General features: G+C 44.4%; 1 protein-coding gene across 1 annotated transcript in view; it reads right to left on the bottom strand.

The window, feature by feature from the left end:
* Positions 1-26,602, bottom strand: part of LOC147637542 (uncharacterized) — a 79,589-nt gene that overhangs the window by 417 nt on the left and 52,570 nt on the right. The window contains exons 12-19 of the mRNA XM_086798906.1: positions 2,643-2,837; positions 2,150-2,401; positions 1,904-2,044; positions 1,606-1,752; positions 1,393-1,524; positions 1,214-1,313; positions 284-1,068; positions 113-162 (exon numbers count right to left, since the gene is read on the bottom strand). Coding sequence (XP_086655032.1) covers positions 148-162; positions 284-1,068; positions 1,214-1,313; positions 1,393-1,524; positions 1,606-1,752; positions 1,904-2,044; positions 2,150-2,401; positions 2,643-2,837 — 1,767 coding nt within the window. The 3' untranslated portion in view covers positions 113-147. The remainder of the gene's footprint in view (positions 1-112; positions 163-283; positions 1,069-1,213; positions 1,314-1,392; positions 1,525-1,605; positions 1,753-1,903; positions 2,045-2,149; positions 2,402-2,642; positions 2,838-26,602) is intronic.

Raw genomic sequence — 26,602 nt, 5'->3', positions numbered from 1 at the left:
TAGTTCACTGGTTTATGGCATTTTCTGAGATAGGCCTTTGGGTAGAATGCTAATGGGATTGATCCCTGGCACCTATATAATATAATTTATCTTAGCAAAAAAGAAATTCTACCTGTTAGCTACCGCGCTGGATAGCAAAGCACAACTTCAGCTTCCTTTCTCCTGATATCAACCAGAAATGTTGAAACCCCAAATTAGATTATTATTTTTTTGCTTTGGCACTTTGTCATTAAAGGCTAAGGTTCAACTTGTTTAGAATCTATCATGAAGGGCTTTGCCCTACCACATTCAAGCTTGCAGAGGCTTTTATCCGTTCCAGAATCCGAGCTTGTAATTGCTGAATCTCCACATGCAAACTGTCAACAGGCTCCAAGAAGAGCTTCAAGTTGGAAGACCTTGTAAACTCTGATTTTGATTGCTTCTTGGGCTCACCATGCAAAGAGAAAAAAATCGCGTCATCCTCTGTTTTCGAAATGGTGGAGGAGAGAGATGGGACAATAGCAGTACTCCCCTCTCTCAACAAGGGCCTTGTAACCAAGGACACTGTTCGCTGGCCATGGTTAGCCGAACCCATACTAGTGCATTCTGCAGGCATGATTCCAGACTCTATCTGATTAGAGGAATTCATGCTCTCATGCCCTTGATGAGTGATGGTAACTTGGTCTTGCAAAGTTGCATCAGTCACATTGCATTGCAGCCCATTCTGTCTGCCCTTGCCAGTATTTTGCTGAGGCGGCATCTCTTCTGACTGATTTTCATGATCCTTGCCCAAGTGGTGCAAAGAGAGTAAAGTGCACTTTCTGTCTTCTTGAGATGATGCACCATGGATCTTCCAAGATGGTTTTGTTTGCACTTTGAATGCTGACAATCTGTAGCCTGAGACGCAATGGTCCGGACTGATCCCCTGCTGCAACGCTGCTTTTGTTTGCATGTACACATGCTTCATAGACTCCATCTGTATGGAGTGCGTGTTACTCTTAAAACCAGACAGGGCATCAAGTTGACCTGCTGATGATGACCATGAACTCAAGCTGGAGACAAAAGTCTTTGTCCTGGATGAATCCCTATCTGCGCACACAAGCAAAAACAAAGAATCAGCGACAATATCATAGAAACATGCAGTGATTTAAGCATCACACATCAGATTTTATAATTTAAAGGTTAATCACTTACACATCAGATTTTATAATTTAAAGGTTAATCACTTACACACCTGATTTTAGTTTCATATCATATTCGAGTCTTCGTACAAGACTCTCTTTAGCATCAAGTGCTATCTGCAAATCTTGCATTTCTTGCTGTGCATCTTGCACCTGCACATGAGAGAGATTTTGATGTAATTTTGCAGATGTAGTTGTGCATTAAAACAGGGAAAAACGTTAACAAACCCACCTCATTCTGCTTTTGAGTAAGCCTGCTCTCAAGCTCACGTATTCTGGCATCACGGGTTTCTATAGTTTCAGAGAATGCGTTGTTGGCAACGGCAAGCTTGCATTGAACCTCTCCTAGTTCCAACTCCCTCCTCTGATAAATAAAAGTGTGATGAAATGTTACATAATTCTCATGTACCTATGGAAAAATTTTAGAAGTTTTCATGGATCGTACTCGGCAGTTTCCTTCTAGCGTCGCGAATTGATTTTCACGATCTTCCAGGATTTTCCGTAAAGATCCAGCAATCTCAAAGGCATTGCTTAATTGTTCTTGTGATTCATCTGAAGAGCCCTCCAGCTTTTCTGCTGTATCTTTCAGAGCCTACATGCGCAGGTTCTCTAACATATTAGCTTCATATGCTTTTCGGAAAACCAAGAACACATGCACACACACAATCACACCGCAAGATAAAAAATTGCATGAATAAGCAGAGCTCAAGCAATAAAAAAGGTATGGAAGCTCAAGAGGATACCTTTGCATATGATTCTATTTGACTCGACTTTTCTTCAATTTGGATATGCAGGTCCTTCATAGTGTTTTCTAGACCATCTATCTCCATAGCATGTTGGACTTCACCAACAGTATCCTCTGCGCTTTGCAATTGGAGTTTTTTCTGCACAAAGATCACAAATCAGGTTCAAAGGTTTCTTAAGTTCAAGCAGTATATAGCTACCAGCAGAATATAAATTGTTTTAAGTACCGGAATCTAGTATAATACCTGCAACCTGATAGATTCAAGCTCAAGTTCTTCTATATGCAGATGTTCCTGCTCGAGCTCTGCCCGCATTGAGCTTTCGATAACAGCAGTATCTTCTAGAGACCTATGCAAATCTTCCTCTTGTTTTTCCTTCTCGCAAATAGCAATTTTCAGATGTGCTATTTCGGATGACATTGCATGCAAGCGATCGATAAGTTGAAGGTTCTCCACGTCAACGGCAGTTGTTTGATTTTTTTGTGCTTCATATTGTGCCTGCAAAAACAGTGAGATTTTTGAGCTTGAGATGCAAAACCGAGACCATGTTGAAAGAATATCAAATAGAATATACTACATTATAGGTTATATACTACATTATAGGTGTTGGGATTTGACGTCATGCCCCATTCTGTGGCAAGAACCCAGCCACTGAATATTGCTACTTTAACATGACAACAGATAAAATGGCTCACAGCTTTTTGAAAATTTTGAATGACGAGTGAGTATTATTGTATACCTTGGCATCAAGAAGATCACTTTGAAATTTTGCATTTGCAACGAGCAAATTGTCAAACGTGAAATGCATCCAGCAGTGTAAAGCATTGTTGAGAAGAGTGTGCTTCTGTCGAGATGCCAAGAAGCCCACAAAATGAGCACAGGTTCTTTTCCACGCCATCTCTTCCCACCAAAACAACAGCATCTTCCTTGCCACCTGCTTATGTACCACGTTCATCTTTGCATTAGATGATCAACTGCCATGAATGCTTAAAAAGTTAATAGCTTCGTTATAAGGTTTCTGCAGTTGAAGACCATATCCTAATGATGATGTCTCCTTTACTGGTGCACACATTAATTGGCACAAATCAATTGGATTTTGGATCAGTGACTCGGACAGACCCACTTGAGTCTTGGGGTGTTGGCTTTTTTACATGGATTGAGAGGGGAACCCGCCACTAGATATCGTGTACCTTCTAAAGTGGAACTCTGTGAGACTGCACCTAGCTTCTAGAATAATTTTTTGCAAACCAGGTCTTGCTTGCAACAGCCTGATTTATTGTGTCTTGCTGGTGTTCTTCCTGTGCCTTCATTGCCAATCAAGGAAATTTCTTGTGGAAAGGCTTGGATGGCACAACAGAGACTTTGGCTAGAGTTGCATGGGATACAGTCATCCACCTAGGCAGGAGCAAAGACTGAAAATTATTGACCCAGATATTCAGTGCAAGGCATTGCTTTGTGAGCTTGCCATCGAAGGATTTCTTCTAAGGACAGCCATGGAAGAATGTCTTCATATATCATATCGCCAAATGTACACCCCACATGGGAGAGGTTGGATGCACAAGACACGTTGGATCTTTGCAGAGGCAGATCATAATTTCCTCTTTTATCAACCATTGTCAGGGAGTAAAGTAGCATGAGACTTTTTCTGAGACAGCAATCACCAAGTTCAGAAGGAGAGGTAGACAAGCAGCCTATTATGTGGAATGATTTGATCAGAGATGACATGGGCCAGCCTTTGGGTGCATGCCATGGTCAGGATGGGAAAAATGTCATACCTCCTCAGTTAGATCCTGGAAGGTTTTCAAAAGATCCTTGCTGGTGGACCACAACCCTTGAAGGAGGTGAAATAAACAAAGTGGGCAAAAGAAGAGGGAAAGAGAGGGGGGGGGGAGTGGGGGGAGGGGTGCTCTCTCCTGCGATGGCTGACAGCTCTCAGAGAGAGGCCACATCGAGGGGGAAGGGGAGAAAGGCCACATTCGGACGTCAATGTCCCCTAGGGTGAGGGAGGGACCCGGGCTCCAAGTGTCGAAGAAGATTGCTCGGCACTGCTGCATGCTCTTTGACTCGCCTATCAGGTGCTCCAAACACCCTGGAGGGTATGGATGAGATACATCCATATAAAGTGGAAGGTCTCCACTGGCGAGGTGTCTGTGCCATCGATAGCCACTCCACCTCTCCTGCCAAATATACCAGGCTACAATGCTACTGGTAGGCTCCCACCGCAAGTCAGCGTGGGTCTCGGGCATCGCAAGTGTCACCATGGCCATGATGGCAGTGATTCAAAAGTGGGTGAGCTGAAGCAGAAGGTGGTTAGTACAGTTTGGAGCCAAGATACAGCCAGCATTTTACTATTCTATTCTGTCAGGATGGAGACAAGAATGCTTAGTTGACCACCTGGACCTGGGGTTTTAAAGAAGACCTCTATAAAGTAAAATAAAATTCGCCTGCTCACCAAAAGAAAATTAGTTGTTTGCGCTCTCTGAGCTCCCCCCCGTTTTGCCTGGTCCTGCACTCTCCCCCCTTCGTGCCGGTCCCCCCTCCCCCCCCCCCCCCTTTGCTTCTGTGTGTGCCGCCTTTCCCCCTCTCTCTGCGCCGCCCTGCCCTGCTTCACCACCCTTCCTCTGTGCCTGCCCCGCCCCCTCCCCTTTCCGCTTTCTGCCCCCCATTTCCCCCCCTCTTCCCTTTTTTGCGCCTCTTTAGAGGGACTACCCGGGAGGACACACAGTGGGACCAGAGCCGCCTAGACAGAGAGCCCTCACAAATTTTTTCAGAGCCAGCATTGTAACCTCACCAACATCTACTCCCCCATCTATAGGCCTACCTGGCAGACCACCCTCCAGAGGAGTCACCTTGCACAGAGCCATTGCCATCTGTAGAGCGAGACGCCCACGAGGATCGCGTCCACAACTCCCTCACCATCGGCAGATTCGAGCCATCATTGCCCGCCACCAGAGGAGTTTACCGCGAAAATTCAGCGGTTCAGCTTTCAGCTCTTAGCTCTCTTAGGATGTTACTATTTTCATTCTTTCTTTCAGATTTGTTATGATGAGACATCATCATCATCAGTTGTACCTTGTTTTGGTCTCATGGGCCATTTTGGCCTTTAGGAGACGTTAATATATCTATCTTTCTTTCTCCTGCACGCGCCCCCCCCCTCCCCTTCTTCCCAAATCCCCAAGGGCCGATTTCCCTCCTCCGCAGCTCTTTCTCCCCTTTTCTCCTTCCTTTCCCTCTTCCCGCAGCAGGTAGATATTTCAGGTTCTTCGGGGCGTTTCCATCTCGGCAAGTCTCGGCACTTTCTAGTCTTCACCTCAGCAGGACTCCACGGCAGCCGTTCCGTCACCCCCGACCGAGGCCGCGGTTGCTTGCTTATCTTTTTACAAAGTGGACCTTCAAATCCTTGCTACGACTGTTGCAGCATTAGAGGCCTCAACCCTAGTTTGCAAAATTGTTGGTAGCTACCCTACGCGCAGACAACTTAGGGATCTTTTACAGGTGAGCCTGCAAAGATCACACACATTCACCCTCTCGGGCATGGCTACTACCAGGTGGAGTTCGACTCGCCAGCGCTGTCAGACCGAGTCATGCAGTTGAGCCCCCTTGCATTGCGTACGACCCAAGCCTTCTTTGCGCGGTGGTAGCACGGCTTTACCCTGCGTCCGACCCTTTGGCTGGTGTGTCGGGCTTCCCACAGTGACAGTTTGCTTCACAAGCCTTACGAAGAAATACCTTCCTCTTCTCTTGGTGATTGGTGGTTCCATGGGGAGAGTGATGGAATCCCCCCCACTGCCATCTCAGCCCTTCCACAGGCAGTCGACATTCCATCCCTTCGCATCTGTGTTGCCTCGCTGGATTCAGTGCCTTGTGTTATATTTATTCCATGCCTTCTAGGCGACCCCATCATTCAACAAGTGGAGTATTCACGCCTTCCAGGCCAATGCTTCATTCGCAAGCAGATGGGACATCTAGCCAGAGTTTGCCCTCAGCGTCAGTCCAACGGACCGCCTCCTTTAGTCCCCCCCCCCCTCCCACCCTGGCTCAGAACAATAATAGACCAACACTTCAAATACCAAACAGAGCATGATAACACAGCGGAAGAACCGTAAATAATACAATAACACCGCATTGAGCCAAAACGGCCAGCCCCCACACTTCTTTATTCACACACAAGCTTTTACAAGATACCAAGGTGCAAGTGCAATCAGCACCGGAGTTTCCACAAAGCATCAGCACAACTCTTGCCCATATCACAATCTATAGCCAAGCTATAAACACAGCACCAAAAGCCGTCCAAAAACTGCCTCAAAACAGTCCAATGAATTCAGCTCATAATCAATCCATAAAACAGCCCGATATGGAGCCCAAAACAGCCCCAAATTCTGTGCCAAATCAGCCCCAAAAACAGTCCATATGTAACTATTTGGTCCTCCATGCTCTTTTCACATGATAGAACTCATGCCTAGACACATGGAAAGGATGATGGAAACGTGGAAACAGGTTCCTAAAGTTGGAATTGGAAAAAGCACCCATCTTGGTCAAAAAGCAAGAAAAAAGCAAAAGTCAAATTTTGTTGACCAAAAGCTAAGGGCACCTTTGGAAAGAGGGCATCGAACTAGATCAAAAAGCTAAAAGCCGCTTTTGCAAAAAGCTGATCCAGGGCCAAAAAGCAAGGCCGTGAAGATTCAAATCAAGAACTTTGACTATTATTAAAACAAAAGCAAGGAGGCAAAGCAAAAGCCAAGTGGTAAAAGCAAAAGCAAAGCGTGGCAAAAGCAGGCACCCCTTCAAGTATATAAAGAAGCATGCATCCTCTTGGAGATTCATAGAAGTACTCATGGAGATTTATTAAAGAACTTGTGGAGAGCATCATTATCTTCATCCACCTTCTCTACCCCAAGCACCTCCCAGTTCCTCCACCTCTACCGGCGGCAGCCACCTCTACAGTGCCCACCCACCAGTGCAGCGCCGGTCTGCCGCCAATGCAACTCTACTTGCACCGTCTTGAATTGTTTGCGCCGCCGCCTGCACCTCCTACTTCTTGGTTGCGCCACCGCCTGCACCTCCTACCACCGTTGCTTCGCTAGCCACCGGCAGCAAACTGGAGCGCTCCTTTGCACATCAGCATTGCCCTGCTTCTACACCTCTTGTGTGCCTGCGCCTTCTTGGGAGTAGCGCCACCAAACTGCCAGCGCTAGCCGCTCGAGTCTCTCTGCATACAATCGCCGCTTTTGCTTGTGCAGCTTCTACCCTGTTGTGCCGCCTTGAGAGCTGCATCACTCATCTCTACGCCTCCCTGTGCGCCTACATCATTGCCATGAGCCTCCGATCAATAGCCACCAGCGCCTCAGCTACTACAGCTGCCACCGGACGCTGCCTGCACAATCAAACAGAGCCAATCGCCACACTAACAACAGCGCCTCCATCAGCAGTGCCTTTGCCTGCCTAGTGAACATTGCCACCCTACACCGCCTTTGTTTTCAGTACTCGACTCCACCTTGTGTTTTGCCTCAGCATCGCTGACCTATCTAGATCCTTAAGAAGGAAGTTACTTTGTGTTAGCACTCCTAAAATTACTTTTGTTTGGATTGAGTGCAAAGAGCCTTGAGGGTATTTGGGAACATCAAACTTGGATATTGCTACTAACCGGGTGTAAGTCTATTGTGGGTCATCCTCGTGGTGAGCTCGACATCAGTTATCTTGTGCCTCAACATCGACTCGGCTCGGCTTGATCCCGACATGGACACTTTTGTTTGATATTGTATTCATTTGTGTATTGGTCCTGGCTTGGAAAAGCCTGTGGATTGTTCCTGAAATAAATTCCTGAAGAGGGGGTGGGGCCTCTTTCCCACTCAGCGTGCACTGTGTGAAACCCCTATTCCCATTTATATCTCCCCCTTCTCTCTCTCTATCTTTATCTCTCGTACACGTGATTTCATCTATTACTGCACGCTGCGTTGGGCTTACAGTGGTATCACAACAGGTTTTCTCTTGAAGAAAGCTTTTCTAGGGTGACAGAACCATGTCAAGAGTTGAGGGAGACCAAGGGCCTCAAGAAGGGAACAACTATGAAGACAACCCCAAGCATCCAGAAGAGATCCAAGGCCGCCAATCTGTCTCTCATGAGACCGCAGTCATGACATCAGCTGAATATCGAGACTTTCAAAAGTTCCAAAAGTATCTTCAAGAAGAAGAGTTCCTAGCTTGGAGAGCCAAGAAGAAACAAGACTACAGAAGAGCTCGGATGTTCGAAGACTTTATCAAAGACCAAACCACCAAAGCGGAAGGTGTGGAAGCCGCTAAAGCATACTTATGAGGTAAAGGGGTTACCTTTAGAGAAGAACCCAAAGCCACCCGATCCATAACGCATGGAGGACAGAGAGAAGCTACCCCCAGACTCGCTCTATCAGATGCAGCCTCTTCTGGCTTAGCAAAAGAGAAGAAGGCAAAAGAGCCTTCAACCGGCAAAGCGGACTTCAAGCCAAGAGAGAGAAGCGTAAAATTTTATACCTTTTATGGAAAGCGGGACACTCAGAAAGCTCTATCCTTCATCAAACTGTTTGACGCCACCTTTGGAGGAGAGGACTTCTCTGAAAAGTTCAAACTACGCACGGCCCGTATGCACTTGAAAGATGCCACCTTGAATTGAAAGATGCCACCTTGAATTGGTGGCTAAAGGTGGTCCAAGAAGGGACCAAGCCTACCTCATGGTCTGATTTCAAAACCATGTTCAACAAGAAGTTTCTTCCCGCAACCTTCGAGGCAAATGTACAGAAGGAATGAGATGAAAGGAGGGAGAAAGTGTGGCAACATATCTTAATAACTTTTCAGCTGTCTCATTGAAGTTTACCTCATACACTCCTATCCCACCATTGATGGAAATGTGAAAGTTTGTCAATGGATTGCAAGCAGTCTATATGATGGGACCTAAAACCTTGGAAGAAGCCCAAGACAAAGCCTTGCAAGCCGAAGCTCTATATATGTCTTGGATGGTGGGAAAATCAAAGAATGAGAATCGAGACTCGTCCCAAAAGCAAAAGTTCAAAGGGGGATCTCAAACAAGGAACGAGCCACAAGAAAGGAAGAACAAAAATGAGAATAAACCCTCATTGTACCAAAAGAAGCTATCCCGCAAACAACTCGAGGATTATGTCAAAGAAGGTAAATGTTTCCAATGTGCAAAGAAAGGGCCTATGGCTGCAAAATGTCCTGATAAACCAAACCAAGAAGCCAGGCCGCCCCAAAGTAATGCATTACCTAAAGAACTTCAACATCAAGATGATACTCCAACAGAGAAGAGGCAACTCTTCAAAGCTTGGGGCAAAGTGGCAAACCAACCAGTACTTATTCAGTTCGATAGTGGTACTACCCACCACTACATCCATCCACGAGTGGTCGAAGCCATGAACCTCCCTTTGGATAGATTCGAAACTCCTATTACAGCAAGTGCCACTTTTTGAAGGAATGTCAGCCGAGGTGACTCCTATTTTGGGACAGCTTCGCTTACAGATTGTTGAAAAATACAAGTGAATAGGGTGTGTGCGGGAACAAGCCCTTGGTTAGAGGCTGTAAAAGAGAATGAGTAAATGTGAAAGAACCTGTGAAAAGGTGAGAAGAATCTACTAGGAGAGAATAAAGGGTAGCATGAGAAGATTTAGGAAGTGCGGAGATATTCTGGGAGATATTCTGGGAAAAGTGAAGAGGTGGAGAGAATCAGGGAAAAGAGGTGGAGTGAATCATGGAGAAATAACTCTATAAATTGAGGCATTGCCCTAATGAGAATTTGCTGGTTTTTTAGTATCCATACCTACATTAATCTATTTGTTAATTATCCATTAATTACATCTTAATTATTTGCTAATCACTTTGTTAATGATGTTGATTCTAGTGTGTGATCCACCATAGCTCATCACAATGCCCTAATTTCAACATGGTCTTAGAGCCATGCTAATTTGTGAGCCCATTATCTTGCTAATTATTTTGCTAATTAGGATTAGTAAAAAATTATAATTTTTCCCTCTTTTTTCAACTCATCTCTGTACCCCCAGCTGGTGAAGGAGCTCTAGCTCCTTGCATACTCAATCATTGGCCAAACCCTTCTAGCCCAAGGTAGCTAACCCAAAGGAGCTTCAGCCAGTTGAATCCACGCAGCAAACCGCCGGCGCATGAGGGAGAAATTACGAAATTGACCAGCGCAGACTTTTCTGATGAAATTGCAGATCTTGTGCTCATCAAATCAAATTGCTTCAATTCCTCTTAGCCCAAGGTGTTTTCAAGCATGCTTTACAAGCTGGTGAAGACAAAATTGAGTTTCATCAAGTCTACAGTGAGATCCAAGCTCTTCATCAAATCTGCAAGTGACTTTGGTAAAACAGAGATTAAGCTTTCAATATTTGGTCAAATCTTGTGTTTATTAGCTTAATCCTCTACTAGACTCATTGCTATTGATGCCTTTGAAAGCATTTGAGCTCATTTGAAGTCTAAGGCACCAGATCTGGACTCCCCGCATACTCTGTTTTCTGCACACAAAACAGTGGATTAATTTGCTAATCGATGATTAATCAGTGCTAATCACTGCATTTTGGTGCAATTGAGGGTTCAAATTAACCATTAGGTATTTGATACAGATCCCTATAACTTCAGATTGCAATTCGGAGTTGGTTTGATACTCCAACCATTCCGTACAAAATTGGTTACCTTAATTTAATGTAATTTTTGGTATTGTGTTGATAAAATTGTGATAATCATCATTTTGCATTTAACCCTTGGTTAATGCCTATAAATCTCACTCAAAATCAAGATTATTCACAACCAGAGTTACATTTGGAATGTGCATAAGAATGAATGCTATACGCATTATGTATTGGACACATTACATCAGTGTAAATATGGGATCAGATACTACCCTTGTCCAGAATAAGGCAAGAGATAAGACCTCCCGCATAAATTTGGGTTTGCATTGCATAATGATACAAGATAAACATCAAAAACCCAAAGGAACTGTCAGCAAAACATTTAAACATGTTGCTCACATGGAGCAAAAAGACCTGACGGACAGGCTCATGGCCCCAGCCATGGAAGAAGAAGAATATCTCTTTCCAAGAAGAGGATCCACACCGAGAAGAAGATCTAAAGGAAGAATTGAAGGAAGACATGGAAACGAGAAGAGAAGCTGCCACAAGAAGAGAAGCTGCCCCAAGAAGACTGAAAGAAGAGATGGACGCGTGGAGAGAAGCTGCCATGATAAGAAGACTGAAGAGAAGAGAAGAGAAGATGTGAGGCTCCAAAGAGTGAGGAGCCATGTGAAAATCTCTGAGAGAGAGAGAGAGAGAGAGAGAGAGAGAGACCCCACAACCCAATGTAACCTGCCCCAACAAAGTAAAACCACCTCTGAGCCACCGATGATGTAGGCCACATGGTAGATAGATGTATGTGTAAGCACTTTAGTCAAGGTCGCGGGCACTTATAGTAAGCCTTGGACACATAGAGAGAGAGAGTATCAAGGACTATGAGTTTAACTCGAGGCATTGGTCGCAGGCTATCAAGTAAGAGAGAAACTTGATATAGGGTCCAGGTGTGCTAAGATAACTTGAGGAGAGGTGTAGGCACTAGTCGCGGACTATCAAGTAAGGGGAGGCAAACTTGGTATAGAGTCTAGGTGTACTAGGAGTATTCACTTGAGGGGAGGTGTTGAAAAATACAAGTGAATAGGGTGTGTGCGGGAACAAGCCCTTGGTTAGAGGGTGTAAAAGAGAATGAGTAAATGTGAAAGAACCTGTGAAAAGGTGAGAAGAATCTACTGGGAGAGAATAAAGGGTAGCATGAGAAGATTTAGGAAGTGTGAAGATATTCTCGAAAGTGTGGAGATATTCTGGGAGATATTCTGGGAAAAGTGAAGAGGTGGAGAGAATCAGGAAAAAGAGGTGGAGTGAATTATGGAGAAATCAATGGGATTTGATGCTTGATGTAAACTCTATAAATTGAGGCATTGCCCTGATGAGAATTTGCTGGTTTTTGAGTATCCATGCCTACATTAATCTGTTTGTTAATTACCCACTAATTACATCTTAATTATTTGCTAATCACTTTGTTAATGATGTTGATTCTAGTGTTTGATCCACCATAGCTCATCACAATGCCCTAATTTCAACACAGATCAGAGACCATGTAGATCATGAGAACTTTGTGGTTGGCAAAGTTGGACATTGTGATGTGATTTTGGGTATGCCTTTGCATAAGAAGATAGGTCCAGCCATTGATTGGGCTGGACATAAGATTAGGTTTCCTTTTAAAGGCAAGAATATAACTTTTGATGTAGAAGTTGAGGGGAATTCCATTCCACTCATTAGTCATATACAAGTTCCTAAAGCAATAAAGCAATCTATTTTTTCGTACTTGATATATGTAAGAGATCCAAAGGAATCTGAGGGTGATAAGTCACTCTCAACTCTTGATCATGAAAGGAAAGATTTCCTAAAGACGCATGAGGATTTTTTTACAGATACTCTTCCAGGAGAGCCACCTCCAAAGAGACCGGAAGATTATAAGATTGACATCATGCCATGAAGCTCACCTCCTAATAGACCTTATAGAGTGAGTCAGGCTCAATAAGAGGAGATTACCAAGCAAGTGATCGACCTTTTGAAAAAGGGTTTGATTCGACCTAGCTCATCACCTTTTTGCTCCCCAGTCTTATTGGTTCAGAATTTGCTCCCCAATCTTATTGGTTCAGAAAAAGGATGGTTCTTGGCGTATGTGTATTGATTACAGAGCTCTTAACAAGATCACTGTAAAGAACAGGTTTCCTATTCCTAGGATTGATGATATCTTGTCTAATATCTCACCCATATGTCCCTATTTTGAGAGGGTTCTAATCATTTACTTTTATGCCATGATCCTTGGATAGATTGGATGGAGCCACTATTTTCAACAGGATTGACTTGAAGAGTGGATACCATCAAGTCAGGATTGTTCCAGAGGAAATTCAAAAGACCGCATTCGGGACTACCTTTGGACTCTATGAGTATTTGGTGATGCCTTTTGGTCTTACCAATGCCCCAGCTACCTTCAATCGAATGATGGAAAGAATATTTCAAGCATAGAGAAAGTTTGCAGCTACTTTCTTTGATGACATTTTTGTGTGCATTCAAAGAGCGAAGAAGAGCATCGGAAACACTTGGATATGGTATTCCAGGAATTGCGGAAGCACAAGTTGTATGTGAATGGCAAGAAGAGTGAGTTCTTTTTGTCAGAGATTCACTACTTGGGCCATATAGTGTCCAGGAAAGGAGTCAAGATGGACCCAAAAAAGGTCACGTCTATTGTGGAATGGCCAGAGTTGACTAGTGTGCATGTAGTTCGAAGTTTCCTTGGCTTATGCTCTTATTATAGGAAGTTCATCAAGTGGTTTGCTGTGGTAGCAAGTCCACTACATGATTTGACAAACAAAGCTGTGGGATTTCGGTGGGCCAAAGCTGAAAAAGAATCCTTTGAAGCACTAAAATTTTATGCTAGCAAAGGACCGGTATTGATTATTCCATATTAACAACACTGTTCATTCAATAATCTCAAAGCTCCTTTTGAGATTATTTATGGCAATCCATTGTTGTTGCCTATTTTGAAGACCAAGGAAGAGATCTTCCATGCGGACGAGTTTGCTCGAGATTTGGATACGGCCTTTGCACAGGTTCGGAAGGCTATTGAGACATCTCGAGCCAAGCAAAAAAAAGCTGCAGACAAGCATAGAAGGAAGGTCACTTTTGAAGAAGGGGATTGGGTGCTATTGCAATTTGAAAAAGCAAGACTTAGAAAGTCAAAAGCTAAGGAGCTCAAAGAACCCAAGCTTGTCCCCAGATATTATGGACCTTTTGAGGTTACCAAGAAGATCAACGATGTATGTTATCGTTTGGACCTTCTAAATCATTCAAGGATACATAATGCCTTCCATGTCAGTTTATTGAAGCCATATACAAGACTACCCCCAGAAGAGCATGTATTGGATGATCCACCAAAAGTGGAAGAACAAGAAGAAATCTTCCAGCTGGAACAGATTGTATTCCATTCCGTGAGAAAAAGAGGAAGGACAGTGGTTAGGAAATTCCTCTTGAAGTTTAAGAACTATTGATGAACTCTCGAGCGGTCATTGTGACCAGATGGCCTCGACGGAAGACTAAGCGATCCTAGTGACCAGATGTCTCAGCACGGTTTTGATAAAACCGGACAGGACAATCCATGAACAAGAGGATCATTACTTGTGCATTGCATACTGATGTATGTTTGAATTTCTTTGACTTTGTGTGCTGTTTTTGATGCGTAGACACTGCTTGGATTTATGGCATGTGATAGTCCACTCGGCTCCAGACTACTTGGCCAGTACCTGGGATACCCAGTAGACACGAATAATGCATACTTGTTTGTTGACTAGCTTGTGTCTAGTTTTTGCAGAAGGTGAGTATACATTTATTATATCTAACCCCTGACAGGCTATGAAAGAACATGTACCATCAAGAACAAGGACATCGGTGAAAGAAAGGCATAAAGAGGTTCCCAGAGGAGCAGAAGACACCACATACATGAGGAAAGATCAGATGCACAAGAGCACCACATGGGACTAGTACCACGATCATATGCATACCAAAGTTGAAGACAACTGTGATGTAAGAGGGAGAGAATGTAACTATTTGGTCCTCCATGCTCTTTTCACATGATAGAACTCATGCCCGGACACAAGGACAAGATGATGGACACAAGGAAATAGGGTTCCTAAAGTTGGAATTGGAAAAAGCACCTATCTTGGTTAAAAAGCAAGAAAAAAGCAAAAGTCAAACTTTGTTGACCAAAAAGCTGAGGGCACCATTGGAAAGACGACATCGAACTGGATCAAAAAGCTAAAAGCCACTTTTGCAAAAAGCTGCTCCAGGGCCAAAAAGCAAAGCCCTGAAGATTCAAATCAAGAACTTTGACTATTATTAAAACAAAAGCAAGAAAATAAAACAAAAGCCAAGTGGTAAAAACAAAACCAAAGCGTGGCAAAAGCAGGTACCCTTTAAGTATATAAAGAAGCATGCATCCTCTTGGAGATTCATAGAAGTACTCGAGGAGATTTATTAAAGAACTTATGGAGAGCATCATTATCTTCATCCACCTTCTCTACCCCAAACAACTACCAATTCCTCCACCTCTACGGCTCTGCAACGCCCACCCACCACTGCAGTTCCAATCTGCCGCCAATGCAACTCTAATTGCACCGTCTTGAATTGCGCTTGCACCTCCTACTATTTGGTTGCGCCACCTTTGCAGCGCCGACTACCACCGCTGCTTCGCCAGCCACCATCTACAACGCTCCTTTGCACAACAGCGCTACCTTGCTTCTTCTACACCTCTTGTGTGCTTGCGCATTCGTGAGAGTAGCGCCACCCAACTACCAGTGCTAGCCGCCCGAGTCTCTCTACATACAATCGCCGCTTTTGCTTGCGCAGCTTCTGCCCTGTTGTGCCGACTTGAGAGCTGCGTCACTCATCTCTGCGCCTCCCTGTGCACCTGCATCATTGCCGTGAGCCTCTGATCATGGGATTATGTTCGTACTACAGGCGTTTCATAAGGCATTTTGCTATGATTGCCACTCCTCTACATGATCTCACGAAGAAGAAAACTGCTTTCAAATGGACTTCAAAGGAACAGGATGCTTTCTTGCAGCTCAAGCATGCGATCATATGTGGTCCAGTATTGATTGTTCCTGACTTACACAAGTCATTCGTGGTTGAATCTGATGCTTGTGGTGATTGCATAGGAGCTGTCCTAAATCAAGAAGGGCATGCAGTTGCATACGAGAGCCGTCGTTTGCATGATGCTGAGCTTCATATGGATATCTATGAGAAAGAGCTCTTGGCTGTAATTCACGCCTTAAAGATTTGGAAACATTACCTTCTTGGGGCTGAATTTGTAGTCAAGACAGATCATCAAAGCTTGAGATACTTTCTATCTCAAACCAAGCTTTCAGAGAAGCAGATGAGAATGGCAAATTTTCTTTCCATGTTTCATTTTCAGATTGTGCATACTCCAGGAAAGAAAAATGTAGTGGCCGATGCACTATCTAGGAGGCCTTATGTTGCTGCAGTCTCAGTGGCCTCTCATGGAGACCTATCTACTATGAGAGATTTGTATCATTTGGATGCTGATTTTTGCCATATATGGACTGATTTGATGGCTGGTCATTCACATGCCTCTTATGTTATCAACGAGGGTTATCTCATGAAGGATAATTGCCTCTGTGTGGTGGAGGATTTGCGTCCAAAGGTTATGGACGAATGTCACGCTCCACCTTATGCTGGTCATAGAGGTATTATGCCTACTACACGCATGATTCAGAGGTATTTCTTTTGGCCGAGCATGCGTAAAGACATTGAGGCTTATGTGCGTGCATGTATTACTTGCCAAAAGGTGAAATTTGACAGGCAAAAACCTCCAGGTTTGCTTCAGCCATTGCCTATTCCCTCGCAACCTTGGGAAAGTATCACGATGGATTTTATTATGGATTTGCCTAGATCCCAGCATGGGAATGATGCTATTTGGACTATTATGGACAGGTTTAGCAAGCAAGCTCACTTCTTGCCCGTCAAGAAAACCATCAAAGCTGATCATATGGTAAAGCTTTTTCTTGCTAATATTTTCAAGCATCATGGTATGCCTAAATCCATTGTTGGGGATAGAGATCCCAGGACTACAAGCCTATTTTGGAGGGCTTTGTTTGATAATATGGGTACTAAGCTTGAGTTTTCATCAGCTTATCATCCCCAAACAGATGGCCAAAGTGAAGCTGCAAATTCAGCCGTGTTGGATTTGTTGAAGTGTTATGTGGCAAATCAAAAGACCGCATGGGAGAAATATCTTCCACTTGTTGAGTTTGCCTACAACAATACGATCCATGCTTCCACGGGCAAGGCTCCGTTTGAGATTATTTATGGCAGAGTGGTCTTGCCACCCATCCTTCGTACAAAGGATGAGATTTTTGCAGCTAATTTATATGTTCGTGACTTGGATGTTGCCTTTGGTCAGGTGCGGACAGCCATTGCAAGATCTCAGGATAAGCTTAAAATGGCTGCTGACAAGCATAGAAGGGACATGGAAGTCAAAGAGGGTGATTGGGTATTGCTGAAATTTGAGAAGGCTAGGCTTCGGAAGAGGCCAGGACGAGAAGGATCATATCCTAAGCTTTCTCCTCACTATTATGGACCCTTCAAGGTGATTCACAAGATCAATGAAGTGTCCTACAGGCTTGCTTTACCTAGTCATTGGAAGGTTCACAATGCTTTTCATGTGAGTCTATTTCGGAAATATGTGGGGCCAGATCCTGATGAGCCTGTCACAGAAGATCCACCAGAGATTGAAGAGCTTGAGGAGATCCTCCAGCCAGAACAAATTGTTTTTCACAAGGAGAGAAAGCTACCTGCAGGAAAGCTTTCTAGGAGATACCTTGTGAAGTTTAAGAATTATTTACCTATTGATGCCAAGTGGGTAAATGAGGATTATTTTGCAGATTATCCACAATTGTTGCAGGCATATCTTGAGGCTTTTCAGTTGAGGTCAACTCTTTAGAAGCCCAAGGGGATGTCACCAATTGGCCGACCATTTGGTCCATCTTCAGTTTTTGCGTCTCGTTCACTTGAGGCCAGGCCGGTGTCTCGTGTGAAGAGGCCAGTATTTTGCTGAAAAGGACGGGAGCCAGACTGGTGCAATTCGTGTGTTAGCAGGATGGTGTCGTATGGACGGGAGCCAGACCAGTGCCACCCGTGTATGACCTGGACTGTGTTCGACCCATGGGATTGTCACGCCATGGAAGAGCCAGTATTCGTGCCATGTTTTGCCTATGGGACTGTCACACCATAGGGAGACTCGTGCCTGGAACTGTGTCTTACCTATGGGACTGTCACTCCATAGGAAGACCAGGTTTTTATGTTTTATGTCGTGCCAGTTTTGTGCCGACAGATATTTTGTACTTGTTCCATGAACGGGAGATATGTCCATGTTACTATTTGCACATGCACACATATTTTGCATGCTTGAAACTGTTTTCGCATGACTTGTATTTTTGTGTTTGCCTGTTTGACGTGTTACTTACTGAGCGGGGACGCCTGCCAGTGAGTCGTGAAGTCTGCTTTGTATTCTGACGAGCTTTAGTGCATGTGAACAGGTGGTAAGTATGTTGCACATGTTGTTTTTATTATTTTATTTCTAACCTTTTATTTTATAAGGTTAGGTGTTCACATTTATTTAAAAGTGGGCACCCCCTTTGGGCACCCACTTAGGGGCCAAGGTGGGGAGCCCCACTTTAAGTGAGAGTGGGGGTGGGCATGGTCACCTACCCACACCCCCTTAGAGCTGGCCGCCCACATGCAAGCGTGGGGAGCCAGCCAGCACTTATTGATTACTCCCTCTCCATCCTTAATAAGAAAAGCTTCACGATCACCTTTAAGAGGAAGGGGAATTCGTGCGCCTCCATCACCCTACGCTTGCATCGTTTTGTTGTTGACGGCTGAACCTTGTTCAAAGGGAGCTGTGCTACTGCATACAACAGGCGCATGCTCTCAAGAGGGGCCATCTCCTCCAACGTTGCTGACGGCTGCACACGTTTCAGGCTACGCTTCTTGCACAGAGGCGGCTGCCACCTACGTTTCTGCTCTGCTACAACCGGCTGCTAGGCCATCTCCTCTTCAGGTCATAACCAGGCAGCTGTACACTGCAGTCAGGCCACTACAGCAGCACAGAGGCGGCTGTTCCTAACTACAGCGTGCTGCCTCTGCTCCTACAGGCGACAGCATACCCTCTCGTGACTAGGCTCTTGCCAAACATGGGAGATTTGTAATAGCATTGCAACCTGGCACATATGGCGAGCTAGATGCAATGAAGCCATTGAGGGTATCCACACTCCGCCAGCAGAGTCTATGAGAAGAAATTTGGCTTGATATCATACATACCCTCCGCAGTCAGTGGGGGAAGTTACAGGGTGGAAGCAGCGGAAAGCTTTCTTGAGGCTCTGGCGGCCTGGCCCTTGGCATTACTAATAGAGGTGGTGACCCCACTTGGTTTTACAGACCACCTGTGTGGTTGTTTCCCCCCCTCCTCTTGAGATAGCCTTCTCCTCAGAGAGTGGCCAGCCCAAGGAGAAGCGTCTCTTTCCCCTCCTTTGATTACTTGATTCGTGCCATTTAGATGAGGTGAGTTTGTATCTAGCCTTTCGTAGCTGTTTTGAGCCCTTCAAGGATGTTTTTTCAGTAACTAATAGAAGGATCTTTTTCCCGGGAAAAAAAAAGTAAAATAAAATCATACAAAGGGAGAACCAATCGGGGGCACTATGCTGCCATAAAATTCCCGTAGGAATGGAGGAGAAGAAAATACCATGGTTCCATGGTTCCACTCTCATAAATCTGATGCGCTTTGTCTATGCAGCTCTAGAAGATCCCTGTATGAGGATCCAGGTGACCACCAAAAGAGTGTGAACGATGTCACTCCCCGTACTACAAATACATTGGGTGTCAAACCTGAATAACCTCGAAGGCCTCTGAGCATTTGCTTCCAGATATGCGACGCCGTAATACTTGCAAAAATCTGCAAGGTGGTTAGCAAAGGTGGTGTATATCGTGACTGGGGGGATATCTTGAAGCAAACATCTCTGAGCTATGCTAGCAATAATCTCCAACGTGGTGTCCATATTCAGTGAAGGTGGTGTGTATCGTGACTGGGGGGATATTTTGAAGTAAACATCTCAGAGCTATGCCCCTACGGACAACTAAAACAAGATCTGCTCCCTTGCCCTCAAAAAGAAGCTGTGGGCCAGACTGAGTCATCCATGCAATAGCACCCCAAGTAATATAAATAGGATTACTCAATCTGCCAAAAAGCTGGACTATAGATACCCAGATCCTCTGTGCTCCCTGCTGCACTCCCATAAGCAATGATACACTATTTGGGATGCAGCTGGGCACCTAGGACAAGAGGGTTCCATGTCAAAAATATATCTCCATTGGTTGGTGGGCAAGCCACCATGTAGAAACAGCCATAGAAGAAGTAGGACACCTGGCTCGTCCTGTACAAGTGCTAGAGTCTCTACCGAAATCTCCTCTCAATGAGGAGTGTAATGTCATGCACCTCCCAATGATGCCTAAGAGTGGGAACTCTCTGGGTATGTCCAAGTAGCAACCTGCGTTACGTAGAGCTGAAGAAAGGTATGCTGGCTAAGGCTCACTCCTACATATCCATACCAATCAGTCATGGCATGCCATGCCACTAGGACCTGCCTACTAAGGCCTTCGGCAAGACTATCTATGATCTGTCACGTCTACTCTTGGTCAATCATAATGATAATAACACATACCTCACTTATATAGTGACCACTACTGCTATAAGTAACCATCCGGTCATAAATAGACACTAGTATACATGGATTTATTAATAATAAACTTTAAACACGTGTATCACCATGCTTGGTTGAGCTCCTCTGTTACGACCCTGTGTTTTTCTCTGGACAATAAGCAGGTGGGCATGGGCACGGGATGGACAGTGTGAACGGCATCAGTTTGGATATGAAAAGGAAACCCATATGTGTGGCCAGCCCAAGTGTGAAAGGGACAAAAGAGGATTTTAAGGTTTATAAGGTTTTTAAACCTTTGATGATTAAAAATATTATTTTTATGGAAGCATGCACTTTACTATTTGCTTTTAGTTTTTTTTCTTGGAGAAAAGCAAATCGCATGGTTATAAAGGGAAGGGTGGCGGATTTGGATGGTGTGGAGTCGTGTGGCGCTTCTCCTTGGGCATGGCTTCTTCTCCTTGGACATGGCGTTCCTTTGGCAACTGGTGGGCTACAGGGAAAAAGCACCGGGCTGAATACACTACCCTCTACCTCTCCCTTGGAAGGGGACTGATGGGCTGCAGGAAAGCGTAAGGCTGGACTGCGCTCGCTTTCTCTCTCTCTTTCTCTTGCATACCGGCAGGCTGGAATGTGTGGCTACGCTGGTCTGCAGGGATAGGCTGGCGGCTAAAGGATAGGAGGCGGCGCATGTGGAGGTACGTGGGCTGTATAGCCAGGGATTGCAGCCTACGTGGCACACAGAGGGGCTGGTTTTTCTCATGGCAAGCAGCCACTAGGCGGCACATACGGGCAGACAGCCTGTGGAATGTCTCCCTCTCTCTTGTGCAAACAGGCGGACTATGGGAGAAGTAGAAGCGTTCAGGTGGCGCCCAGGGATACAGGGAGTTTTGCTTTCTCTCTTAAAAAGGGGCAAACTGCCACAGGACTGAACAGAAGCATACATGTGGGGACAGACGGCAGCCACCGATTTCTCTCTCTCTCTCTCTCTCTATGGGATGCATGTGGGCTGGTTGAAGGAGAATAGAGATAGGCTTTTCTCTTTCTCTCTCTCATCGTGGTTTGCAGGCCTTGTTTTAGAGATTGGGATACACAGGATGATGTTCTTGGAAGAGATGTGTTGTTACTCTTCGTCTTGGACTTATGTGTATTCAAGGATTGCTTGACACGTCCTCTATCTTTCTCTCTCTAGGTTTTTGGCACCGTAATTGGATGGTGTATTTGTGGGTTTCTCATGGAAACAGGACGTTTGTTTTCGAGATGAAACAGGACTTTGGTATCGAGGAAACATGCCTATGGTTTATGGGATACAGGTCTTTGGTTTCATGTGGAAAGCATGTCTTTGGATTCATGTGAACAGGTTGTAGATTCTCGAGGTTACATGCAAGCTGTGGCTACAAGGAAGGACACATGGTTTGGTACAGCCCTACTGCCGTTTGGGAAAGGGTTTGAGGGATCCATGGTAGAGATGGAGGAGACTTTTTCCAGCAGGGAGAGGTTGTACAGGTGTGCCTTCTCTATGGTATGCTGTGCTGTAATAACGAGAGTTCTCTTTTGGAAGTCCTGGGTCAAACTATAAGGGATCCTATTGGTGGAGGATTCTATAAGTGGTACTTTGTACTCAAATGTGATCAAATATAAAGAAATACCGCAAGGGGCGCCACTGCGTTTTGGGACCAATTGGTGTCCGTGTATTGTTTGCAGTAGCACTCTAGCTCCCCTTGTTTGTTTCCTTTTGCAGGTCCCCATGGTTGATGAAGTGTTTTGTGTGCGAGTATTTGTTTCACCGCCCGTCAAGTTTTTGAAGGCCGGTTTCATCCTCATAGCCTCTACGGGCTACGTAACATTACTCCCCCCTTAAGAAGAGTTTTCATCCGCGAAAACAAACTCCGAAAAGATCGCGGTTAGTGTACTCAAGCATTCCCACGTGGACGCCTCATCCTCGTGATCCTTCCACTTAACAAGTGCCTCTCGGTACACAGTGTGACTCGTGTTCCGATCTCTAAATCCGAGAATCCTCTCAAGTTCATGTGGAAGAGATGGTGGTTCTATCAACCCCACCAAAATGCTTCGAGAAACTACATTCTCCTTATGATCAACGGTTTTTCGCAATCTACTGACATAATAAACAGGATGAACTCGAGAGCTCTCTAGCAACTCAAGTTTGTACGCTAATCCACCAACCTTCTGAAGGATTGTAAAGGGACCGTAGTATCTAGGTAAAAGCTTTTGAAGGCTACTTCTCTGGGGCCCTTGTCTACTTACGTCTTCGCACAACCTTGTGCACTATGTACGCTATCTTTTGCTGCTTGCAGCATATCTTGCATGTCTTTAAAGAACTCCTTGACAGACTGCAACTTCTCCTTCTCTAGCCCTACAGATATAGGTGTCACCAAACTGGGCATGTTCCTATGTGTAAAGACTTTGGGAATTCCAGAGTGACCAAGAGTAGTATAAGTATTGAGAACGGGAGATGTCCAATAGCATGTGCATAAATCATGATGGATGTGAATGCATTAGAGGATTTTTGGTAGAGAATGATGTGTTTTTTATGTCCGGCCTGCTTGGATGTGTAAAGGGATAGGTAGTGCCGGGGACGCCTAGTACTGCATGCTACTTATCCCGAGTGAATACTCTCGTTTGCTCATATATTTGTGATATTTTATAGGGCTTATAACACGTGAAAAGAGGCCATAGAGGAGATATTTTTATAAAGGCCCGTTTATAAGCTTCTGGGTTCACACTCATTTGAATAAGGACGGACATGATTTATAATATTGGGTACTCTTATTAAGCTTGGGCATCTTAGGTATTCTTTTTGGCAATCTAGACTCGTGGAGAGGAGTAATAAAAAGAGCAACTCCCAGATGTAATCTCAAGAGAAAACTTTCCACCTTTACGTGGGTTTCTAATAATTGACCACCTTGAACCCTTTAAGAAAGTCGACCTGGTCACCTTTAATCCATCATTGTTAATACTTCGCTTCCCATCGCCAAGCAACGGATGCCGTATATGCAGCCCCTGCCCGAGTTACACCTACTGAGTTGCCGCTGGTGGACGTACGTTTACTTTCATACCTGCTGCCTGGTGTTGAACCAATACCTACTGTGCAAGCCGAACCTGCCTATTCTGCTGTGGTTAATGAACAGTACTTGTACCTGTTGTACATGTACTTGCTAGAGTTATCCCAGTCACCAGAAGTTGTACCAACCGTCAGGTATAAAGTGCTGCGAAACTGCATTGACTATACAAGCCAGGTACTGTACTATAAACGTACCTCTTCAACCCGTATTTGCTGCACTTGTATCTGCCATACCTACACCAGCTGTACCCGTATCCACAGTACCCATATCTGTTGTACACGTACATGTACCTGCTGTACCCTGTTGTACACGTACCCGTAGTTCTTGTACTGTGATACACATGCTGTGTTGCATCTGGCTAACTGTACATAAGCTCTAGTGATGTTGTGCTGATTCTGATAAGCTGTAGGGGAGTTATCTTGGTTGTACAGAGACTTCTCCCATCGTATGAGTTGTTATACCAGGGATTATAGAGGAAAGCTTTCTCCATTTCTTTTCAAAAAGAACTATAAAAGATCACACAAACTTTTACTGCTTAATGAGACTGGGGATTCTTGTGCCTGCGAGATCCTCACTTGCGGGACTTGTGAGAGACAGGGAATAGAGCTTGTGAGCTCATCCAAGGGGATTGAGAAGCTGGAAGCTCCCCTTGCCTTGGGCTTGGGCGAAGGTTTATCTCTTTCAGTTGTTTTGGTTTTATGCACATCTTGGGAAATCTGGTGCAAAGCACCCACATACTTTTACTATAAAAACATATTCCTTGGAATGAAGTTGTTCCTAAGGGAGGGGCAGCCCATTCCTGCCCCAACGATGTGTTGAGTGAGGATAGCTTTCATTTAGTGTAAAGTTTCTCATTGCTTTGTAAGTGTATTCAAACTAGGATTGGAGTGTTTATCTAGATGCCCGCGCTCGTTAGAGTGGTATCAGAACCAAGGTTCTCAACAACAAATTCGAAGTAAAGGCATCCCCCATCCCTCTTGTACTACTTGTAACCCATGGGGAACTCTCCACAAAAGGTGGAAGCTATAGAAGAGAAATTTCAAAAGGAGATCAAGAGCCAAGAGGATTTCTATCTCCAACAGATTGAGGAGCTGAAGGAGGAGTTATTCCAAAAAGATAGCTTAATTGAAGAGCTTCAGGAAAACCAAGGAAAGAATTGTTCGGTCACAAACCTTCATGAAAAGTTACGAGATTGAAGAGCTTCAGGAAAACCAAGGAAAGGATTATTCGGTCACAAACCTTCATGACAAGTTGCGAGATTGGGTCAGGCAAGAAGGGCTAAATGCAAGAGAAGTGGCCATTGTTTTCTTGTTAGAAGAGGGTTATCAGCTATCGCGTACTTTATCAGGAGTATTTATTGAAGAGCCAACTCATCAAATTACAAGCTCCTGCAAGCTACCAGGTGCACATTGAGGTGAATCAACTAGCAAATGTTTCAAAGAAGAAGAAGTAGACTTTAATGAGTACTGCTGACTCTCAATAAGTAGATGATTTTGAAGGCACATGAGCATCCAAAGGAAAAGCAAAGAGAACAGGGAACAAGTCAGCTTTTCAAAAGGCTATGCAAGAGAAGATGATTGCTCGACTTTCTCCTTCCTTGCAACCATTCCACGCTGGCGGTGAAGAGACTATAAAGGACCCCCATATTTTCCTCAAGAAGAGCTTGGTAGCTCTTGAAAGGACTTCTCTACACGGGTTTATATAAAACCCAAGATATTGATTAATGTTATCACCAAGGCGTAAAGCCAAGTATTATAGTATTATTCAAGATGCTATCCATCGTTTTATGGGAAGAATGGTGTATCCAAATGTATTTTTATTATCAAGGATTCTCTATATGGCCAAATGAAGCTGTTTTATGTAGTAGATTTATTTTCAATCAGTTATCTTTCTCATATCTTGGCTATATCTACAATATTTGTTCCCTTGCGAAGTGCCTTGGGTGTATGGTTATGACACAGGATATTGACCTGACAGTTCCACTCAAGCAAGGCTTGCGTGAGCATGGGTAATACTCCGAGAGGCTCCATAACCAACGTTATTCTTAACTAATGTGATCAGTGTGAGTACTGATATGATCAATAACTATGGCATGTGACTTGAGCCCAGCTCTTTCTCTGCAAAGTGTGATAGATGTCCACTTGGGAGTTAAATAGTATATGTCATTGTTTATGGATGGATGGCCTTCATTTGAGGACTCTAGTATGACTAGATCCCGGCTCATTCTGTTGGATGAGAACAACCTTGCTTTTCCGCAAGGGAGCTATCACATTTGCGGTCAAATGTTTAAAAGGCCGAGAAGATGTCACCAAACTGGGTATGTTCCTATGTGTAAGGACTCTGGGAATTCCAAAGTGCCCAAAAGTAGTATAAGTATTAGGAACGAGAGATTACCAATACATATGCATGTGCATAAATCATGATGCATGTGAATGCATTAGAGGATTTTTGCTAGAGAATGACGTGTTTTTTACGTCCAGCTTGCTTGGATGTATAAAGGGATAGGTAGTGCCGAGGACGACTGCATGTTACTTATCCCTAGTGAATACTCTTGTTTGCTGATATATTTGTGATATTTTACAAGGGTTATAACGTGTGAAAAGAGGCTATAAAGGAGATATTTTTATCCAGGCCCATTTATAAGCTTTTGGGTTCACACTCATTTAAATGTGAACAGGCGATATTTTTAATATTGGGCACTCTTATTAAGGTTGGGCATCTTACGTATTCTTTTTGGCTTGTGGAGAGGAGTAATAAAAAGAGCAACTCCCAAATGTAATCTCAAGAGAAAACTTTCCATCTTTACGTGGGTTTCTAATAATCGACCACCTTGAACTATTTAAGAAAGTCGACCTGGTCACCTTTAATCCATCATTGTTAATGCTTCGCTTGCCATCGCCAAGCAACGGGTGTCGTATATGTAGCGCCTGCCCAAGTTACACCTACTGAGTTGCCACTTGTGGACGTACGGTTGCTTCCATACCTGCTTCCTGGTGTTGAACCAGTACCCGATGTGCAAGCCGAACTTGCCTATTCTGCTGTGGTTAATGGATCGTACCAACCGTCAGGTATAAAGGGCTGCGAAACTGCATTGACTGTACAAGCCAGGTACTGTACTATAAACGTACTTGTTCAACCCGTATTTGCGGCACTTGTATCTGCCGTACCTGCACCAGTTGTACCCGTATCCACTGTACCCATATCTGTTGTACACGTACCTGTACCTACTGTACATGTACCCATACTTACTATACT

Source organism: Cibotium barometz, chromosome 6, assembly GCF_041138505.1.
Source record: "Cibotium barometz isolate CiBa-2024 chromosome 6, ASM4113850v1, whole genome shotgun sequence".
NCBI lineage: Eukaryota > Viridiplantae > Streptophyta > Polypodiopsida > Cyatheales > Cibotiaceae > Cibotium > Cibotium barometz.
Note: the sequence above shows the minus strand (reverse complement) of the source record. Positions and strands in the feature narration are given on the sequence as shown.